This window comes from Doryrhamphus excisus, chromosome 2 (genome assembly GCF_030265055.1).
Source record: "Doryrhamphus excisus isolate RoL2022-K1 chromosome 2, RoL_Dexc_1.0, whole genome shotgun sequence".
In the NCBI taxonomy this organism is placed as follows: domain Eukaryota; kingdom Metazoa; phylum Chordata; class Actinopteri; order Syngnathiformes; family Syngnathidae; genus Doryrhamphus; species Doryrhamphus excisus.
The window spans coordinates 30,589,737-30,597,189 of NC_080467.1; the positions used below are offsets into that span (position 1 = coordinate 30,589,737).

The 7,453-nt window shown below is 52.1% G+C and overlaps 1 protein-coding gene across 5 annotated transcripts in view; it reads left to right on the forward strand.

Moving 5' to 3' along the window:
• atp11c (ATPase phospholipid transporting 11C) overlaps positions 1–7,453 on the forward strand; it is a 31,807-nt gene that overhangs the window by 19,459 nt on the left and 4,895 nt on the right. For 4 of the 5 annotated variants that reach the window (XM_058055328.1, XM_058055348.1, XM_058055311.1 and 1 more), the window contains exons 4-23: positions 415–495; positions 1,118–1,225; positions 1,353–1,481; positions 1,778–1,863; positions 1,946–1,996; positions 2,095–2,159; positions 2,235–2,316; positions 2,388–2,538; positions 2,611–2,808; positions 3,394–3,564; positions 4,086–4,297; positions 4,379–4,450; positions 4,519–4,592; positions 5,068–5,171; positions 5,246–5,427; positions 5,914–6,180; positions 6,255–6,432; positions 6,529–6,631; positions 6,698–6,843; positions 6,908–6,967. In XM_058055328.1, coding sequence (XP_057911311.1) covers positions 415–495; positions 1,118–1,225; positions 1,353–1,481; positions 1,778–1,863; positions 1,946–1,996; positions 2,095–2,159; positions 2,235–2,316; positions 2,388–2,538; positions 2,611–2,808; positions 3,394–3,564; positions 4,086–4,297; positions 4,379–4,450; positions 4,519–4,592; positions 5,068–5,171; positions 5,246–5,427; positions 5,914–6,180; positions 6,255–6,432; positions 6,529–6,631; positions 6,698–6,843; positions 6,908–6,967 — 2,520 coding nt within the window. The remainder of the gene's footprint in view (positions 1–414; positions 496–1,117; positions 1,226–1,352; positions 1,482–1,777; positions 1,864–1,945; positions 1,997–2,094; positions 2,160–2,234; positions 2,317–2,387; positions 2,539–2,610; positions 2,809–3,393; positions 3,565–4,085; positions 4,298–4,378; positions 4,451–4,518; positions 4,593–5,067; positions 5,172–5,245; positions 5,428–5,913; positions 6,181–6,254; positions 6,433–6,528; positions 6,632–6,697; positions 6,844–6,907; positions 6,968–7,453) is intronic. The other variant, XM_058055320.1, reaches the window with a different exon arrangement.

The window sequence follows — 7,453 nt, forward strand, 5'->3', positions numbered from 1 at the left end:
TTCAATCAATGAAGTATCTAAGAAGTAATTGTACTTCAATCAATGAAGTACCTAAGAAGTAATTGTACTTCAATCAATGAAGTATCTAAGAAGTAATTGTACTTCAATCAATGAAGTATCTAGAAGTAATGAGTGAAAGTGTATCAATGAAGTATCTAAGAAGTAATTGTACTTCAATCAATGAAGTATCTAGAAGTAATGAGTGAAAGTGTATCAATGAAGTATCTAAGCAGTAATTGTACAACAAACAATGAAGTATCTGGAAGTAATGAGTGAAAGTGTATCAATGAAGTATCTGGAAGTAATGAGTGAAAGTGTAAGATGAGTACTGTGAGATCTTGTACGGAGTCCTTCTGCTCATCAAGGTGTTACTCCAGGATGATCCCTGACGCTCCTTGTGGTCTTCCCGGACAGGTGATAGTGGACACGCCCACCAGCCCAGTCACCAGTGGCCTACCTTTATGTTTTGTGATTACCGTGACAGCCATCAAGCAGGTAAGGAGCAGCAACTCTATCCCCCCCCCTTTTTTTTTTAATGCTGGAACATGACTAATTCTCCTGGACTCTGGAATAATACACTTCTGGTGGATTCTGATTGGGGGGGGATGGGCCTCCAGAGAACTCTTAGATGTATTGTTTAGGGATGGACTTTGGAGTTGGTCTCCTGCCGGGCCTTTGAAATGGACAACAGTGGGCGGACTTCCTTATGTAAACACACGGACACACGGATAGAGAAGGTCAGAAGTACCGGGTACCACATTAATACTACCAGCCGGTCCCAAAGTACACATTCAACTGGCAGAAAAATCCCGCTCTTATGGAGAGGGAATGGAAGCTAGCCGGGTTAGCTTAGTTTAGCAGAGCATGCTAGTATGTGAGTTAGCACCATGTCGTCTTAATCCAAAAGGTATTTGAGGAATATTTACTTTTAGTTGGTAGATGTCTTTCATCCGCCTGGCGTCACCGCCTCGGCTTGCAGTCCTTCCCTTCCCTTCCCTTCCCTCCCTTCCCTTCCCTTCCCTTCCGTATCCGTATCCGTATCCGTATCCGTATCACCTGATGCCGCATCTTGGGATGGAGGAGAAATCCAAGCCCACGTGACTCTGCCTCCCAACAGGGCTACGAGGACTGGCTGCGGCACAAAGCCGACAACGAGGTCAACAAGTACCCGGTGGTGGTGCTGGAAAGAGGTCGCAGGCTCCGGAAGGACAGCGAGAAGATCAAGGTACCTGACACCATCCTGGCCGGGCTGCGTGTCTCCAGGAGGCGCCGCCATAGATGGGAATGCTAGCATATCTCCATGGGGCGTGGAGGCTCCTTACCTTGGAGGTGCTTTGGTGTGCTTTGTGCAGGTGGGCGATGTTTTGCAGGTGAAGGAAGACGAGACCTTTCCCTGTGATCTGATCCTGCTCCAGTCCAGCAGAGACGACAACACCTGCTTTGTTACCACTGCTAGTCTGGATGGAGAGTCCAACCACAAAGTAAGTCCTGGAGGAGCCATGCTTGGATATTGCTCTTAATATGAACTCTGCTTTTGGATGTTCCTCCACATGTTCCTCCACATGTGTCTGTCATGTCTTGGGGTCTCTAATGGTAATGATGTATGATGTAGAAGATTGTAAACAGTTTTCTAAACTGGAGGAAGCGGCCTTGTCATGGTGGGGGTGTGGAAGCCATGAAGCGCCATGAAGCGCCATGAAGGAAGTGGTCTTGGTGGAACTACTGGCAAGTCTACTGGTCACCGTGTGCCCACGTTGTAACTGCTGGTTTTCTGCAGACGCATTACACGGTTCCAGACATGGAGGATCTGGAGTCCCTCAGTGCCACCATCGAGTGTGAGCAGCCCCAGCCCGACCTTTACAAGTAGGTGTTGATCCAGGGCTTGGCCTGAGCTTCCATGAAGGCTTCTACTGAACCCATGTGACCCATGTCTTCTCCGTGCTAGGTTCGTGGGGCGTATGCACATCTACAAAAGCAATCAGGAGCCTGCGGTGAGGTGAGAGCTCGTTCAGGTCACCAGCTTCTCAAGTTAGCAAAGCTCAGGAACGTGCTAATTCTTGTCCTGATGGACGTCGGTGGTGCGTTTGTGTGCAGGTCTTTGGGCCCTGAGAACCTGTTGCTGAAAGGGGCGACCCTAAAGAACACCGAGAAGGTGTCGGGTGAGTTGCTAATGCGTCCCTCTCGTCCCGTACCAGCCAGTCCAAGTGGTCACGTGGTTGCTTGTGGTTGTCCAGGTGTGGCCGTGTACACCGGCATGGAGACCAAGATGGCTCTCAACTATCAGGGCAAGTCTCAGAAGCGTTCAGCCGTGGAGAAGTGAGTTGGACGGGTGCGACGCGTACCTGGCATGCCCACCTGTCGTTGCTCACCGTGTGTGAACCTTGCAGGTCCATCAATGCCTTCCTGTTGGTTTACCTCTGCATACTGGTGAGCAAGGCACTGGTGTGCACCACGCTCAAGTATGTCTGGCAGAACACGCCTGGCCAGGATGAGCCTTGGTACAACCAGAAAACCCAGAAAGAGAAGGACACCAACCTGGTGAGTCACGTGGCATGTAGCACTTAGCACTTAGCATTTAGCATTTATGAAAGGTGGAATTTCTCTCCACAGTACCTGAGGATGTTCACGGACTTCCTGTCCTTCATGGTGCTCTTCAACTTCATCATTCCCGTGTCCATGTATGTGACGGTTGAGATGCAGAAGTTTTTGGGATCCTTCTTCATCGGCTGGGACAAGGACTTTTTCGACCCAGAAATCCAGGAAGGGGCGCTGGTCAACACCTCCGACCTCAATGAGGAACTCGGACAGGTCAGACCGGACTGCCATGAATGCTAACGAGGGTGCACGATAATTATCAGACCCAATGAGGGTAACCCGGGGGGCGGACGCCCTCTCTCCAGTTAACTCATTCCATACCAAAGACGTATTTCTACCTTTTTCTAAACCCCAACGCCCGACCCCAAAGACCCCCTCCAGTGTAAACCGTGAGGGGAGCCACTGGGTGTTCAAGCTGCGTGAAGGTTAAGCAGGACCTATGATGCTGATGTTGGCCCCTCCTATGGAGGTGTGGACTCCTGTAGAGCAGCGACACACCATAACCCCCACACACAGCTTTCTAGATCTTCCACAATCTGCACCTATTCTGAAATTGAATCCACCCAAAACCCGCCTCCAGGCACGGCCACTCCGCTGGGATTGGTTGGAAGCGAGCGTTCCGAGCCATCCCTAACGTCTTTCAGGGCTCACTTCCAAATGCACAAACCTCGTGATGTGAAACGTTGGCACGGTTTGACACCAGAATCCAAGACGACGCAGCCATGACATGCTAACATGCTAACATGCTAACATGCTAACGGCAGTCTTCTATCCCTGCGTTGTGGTGGCGGCCTGCAGGTGGAGTACGTGTTCACAGACAAGACGGGCACCCTCACTCAGAACAACATGGAGTTCATCGAGTGCTGCATCGACGGGATCCAGTACAAGCACCGCCGCCGGGACTCCCAGGTGGACGGATCGGATGCCACAGACGGGCCCGTGAGCGTAATGAAGCAAAAAGCTGGCAAGGTAGGCGTGGCGCCGTCGCCCCATCTGTTCTACCAGAGCAGATCAATCAAGAACCCCAAAATAAATCTTGCAAGCCGCAACATATGGCTGCACGTACCCTGCGGTCTACTCACTCGTGCGGTCTCCTCCTCTAGTGTTGGTGCCCTGATAACGCCCTGATAACGCCCTGATAACGCCCTGATAACGTCCCAATAACGCCCTGATAATGCTTTACACCCTCTTTTACCACCCCTGTGTTGATAAGACCGTGATTGGCCATAAATAGTCTGTACAGCTACTGTATATGATGGCCTTCTGTTGGGCTTGAAGCCCAGTCCCAGAACCCAGTCCCAGAACCCAGTCCCAGAACCCAGTCCCAGAAGCCAGTCCCAGAAGCCAGTCCCAGAAGCCAGTACCAGACATGGGTTGTGTGTTTAGCGTGTTTATTCAAACATGCTAGCATCGCCTCAGTAAGCTAAGATTGTGCCGTGTGTGTAAAATGGATTATTGCTGTACTAGTCGAGTCCTTTTTGTCCCATGAGGATCGTGAGGAGCTGTTCCTGCGCGCCCTTTGCCTGTGCCACACGGTCCAGGTGAAGGAGTCCCCCGAGCGGGGTCATCCACCAGAAACCAGACCGGCCGACCAGGTGGACTGCCTACGAATAGACGGAAACGGTCCGGAGCGACCCGGCGACCAGATGGGCTTCATCGCGTCCTCGCCGGACGAGGTGGCCCTGGTCAAGGGGGCCATGAGGCAAGGGGCCGGCCTCACATGGGGGCAGGTGGAAAGGAGGCGGATGTGTTTTTACTTGTGGGGCTTTGTCTCCCCCTGCAGGTACGGGTTCACATTTCTGGGTCTGGAAAGCAAAGCCATGAAGATCCTGAACAGCAGCAATGAAATCGAAGTGTAAGTTCTTGGCTCCTCGTTCGTCTCTCGCCTCAACGCTCACTGATTTACCGACTTTTGGCCAACAGCTACGAGCTGCTTCACGTGCTGAACTTTGACCCCGTGAGAAGGAGAATGAGTGTCATTGTCAGATGCAAATCAGGTGAGGGCTTCCTTTTCTTTCCACGGGGATGCTCTGATGGGATGGGGGTGCTCTGATGGGATGGGGGTGCTCTGATGGGATGGGGGTGCTCTGATGGGATGGGGGTGCTCTGATGGGATGGGGGTGCTCTGATGGGATGGGGGTGCTCTGATGGGATGGGGGTGCTCTGATGGGATGGGGGTGCTCTGATGGGATGGGGGTGCTCTGATGGGATGGGGGTGCTCTGCTTTTGTCTGATGTTTATATGTACTGTATAGAATATATATAGGAGTGTAAAGGTGACTATAGGGGTGTTATTTCATGTCTAGAGGTCTCTAGTGTAGGAACATGATTTCAGTGGCTAGTTAGTGAGGCTAGTAGTGGCTCATGGCGCTCTGGAGTGGAACCAATGAACCTCCAAGGAGGATTGACTGTACATGGAATCTTCTGGTGAAGATAAAGAAGTAAAGTCCTGATGTTGTGTTTGTGTCTTCAGGTGATATTCTTCTCTTCTGCAAGGGAGCAGACTCCTCCATCTTCCCCCGTGTCAAGCCGGACGAAGTGGAAAGGATCCGTGTGCACGTGGACCGGAACGCAAAGGTGGGTCCTGATGAGGGACTCCCAGGCATCCTGCAGGGGACTCAACCTGCGCCGCGTGTGTTGATGGTGCACAGGAGGGCTACAGGACGCTGTGTGTGGCTTACAAGCGTCTCAGCAAGGAGGAGTACGCCCAGGCGGACGCGGGGCTGAGGGACGCCAGGCTGGCCCTGCAGGACAGAGAGGAGAAGCTGATGGCCGTTTATAACGAGGTGGAGACCGGCATGAGCCTCATCGGTGCCACTGCTGTGGAGGATCGGTGGGTGCCAACGCACGTCGTCTCATCTCCCATCCTGCTCCTTGTTGAAGCTGCCTTGGCAAGAAGCTCAGGGAGTTTGGAGTTTAGTCAGCTCCAGGAAAGTAAAATTCCTGACAGCTTCCGACTTCCTACAAGCTAATAAGCTGTGGAACGTTTGCAGCTCTAGGCTGCCCTCCTTTCTGGACTGTAGAACTCATCGCTATTTAATCCTAACCTAAGCTAACCTGACCCTAGGCTAAGCTAAGCTAAGCTGCACCCATTGAATAAAAAAACAAACATTCATCCGTGGATGAACCCCCCCGATGAACCCACCTGGCATGGCCCAGCAAGGTGCACTGTGGTCGGTCATTGTTTTTGTGAGGCGATAGTGCCCTCTGGTGGTGACTTGGTGTAAATACCGTCCAACATGATGGTCATTCTGCAGACACGTGGGGGGCTCACGTGGGGGCTCCACGCGTGCATTCATTCTTCACGATCTTCTTTCAGGCTCCAGGAGGAAGCCGCGGAGACCATGGAGGCGCTGCAAGGGGCCGGCATCAAGATCTGGGTGTTGACGGGGGACAAAATGGAGACGGCCAAGTCCACCTGTCTGGCCTGTCGGCTGTTCCAGAGGAGCACGGAGCTGTTGGAGCTGACGGTGCGCGCTCTTGAAGGAGGAGGTCGGAAGCGTGAGGAGCGGCTGCACGAGCTCTTGCTGGAGTATCACAAGAAAGCCGTGCAGGAGGCGCCGCTCTTGGAGGCCGCCGGCAGTCGGTGTGTAGTGCCCCCCCCCCTCCGTAAAGCTTGGCCTCCATTGCTGTCCTTGCTACATCATAGTTGTCTTGAAGCAGGAACTGGTCCCTCCCAGACCACGACTATGGTTTGATTATTGACGGAGCCACGCTGTCCATGGTGCTCAACTCCAGCGATTCCAACTCCAGCCACTACAGGAACCTCTTCCTCCAGATCTGTCAGAACTGCACCGCCGTGCTGTGCTGCCGCATGGCGCCGCTGCAGAAGGCCCAGGTTGGGGAATCATCATCATCATCCTTGCTACAGTGGATTCAAACGTAGTCTGTGATGTCCACTTGATGATGACCGCTTTCTTCATGCGTCCCTTAGATCGTGAAACTGGTGAAGCACTCCAAGGGCAACCCCATCACCCTCTCCATCGGCGATGGCGCCAATGACGTCAGCATGATTTTGGAAGCTCACGTTGGCATCGGTAGGACATCTCGGTCTGATGCATTCATGGCATTCATAGCGTGATGACCGGACTTGTCCATGTCAGGCATCAAGGGTAAAGAAGGTCGCCAGGCGGTGAGGAACAGCGACTACGCCATTCCCAAACTCAAACACCTGAAGAAGCTCCTGCTGGCGCACGGACACCTCTACTACGTCCGCATCGCTCACCTGGTGCAGTACTTCTTCTACAAGGTAGGACGACGGCACGCCGCGGCGTCTCCCTCCGACCTCTAAAGTCTCCTCTCTTGGTCCGCAGAACCTTTGCTTCATCTTACCTCAGTTTTTGTACCAGTTCTTCTGTGGATATTCCCAGCAGGTGAGAAGGAACCCACACCACCGACCCCTCAACTACCCTCTCTTCTTGTCCTTGCTTGTCATCTCCACTCTATGGAATATACAATGTACTATGTGGACTACTGTGTGGTATACTATATACCAATGTACTATGTGGACTACTGTGTGGTATACTATATACCAATGTACTATGTGGACTACTGTGTGGTATACTATATACTAAGTGGACGAGTATGTAGTATGTTGAGTAGACATCCATCAGTGGACATCTTTCATTGGGGAAGAAGGTGTAGCTTGTCACACGGACAGGAAGTCCATCCATCCCTTTCCTAGTAGTAGTAGTAGAGTGTAGTAGAGTAGTATCTTATCCAGTAATGGCAGACAAATGTCAATAAAAAGCACCTAGTACCTAGTACTGTTACCTATATTGCAGTATTTAGTACTAGAGACGAAAGACCAGGCCAAGCATGGTAGCGTCGTACCGCTACACCCTTAGCGCTCGTGTGTG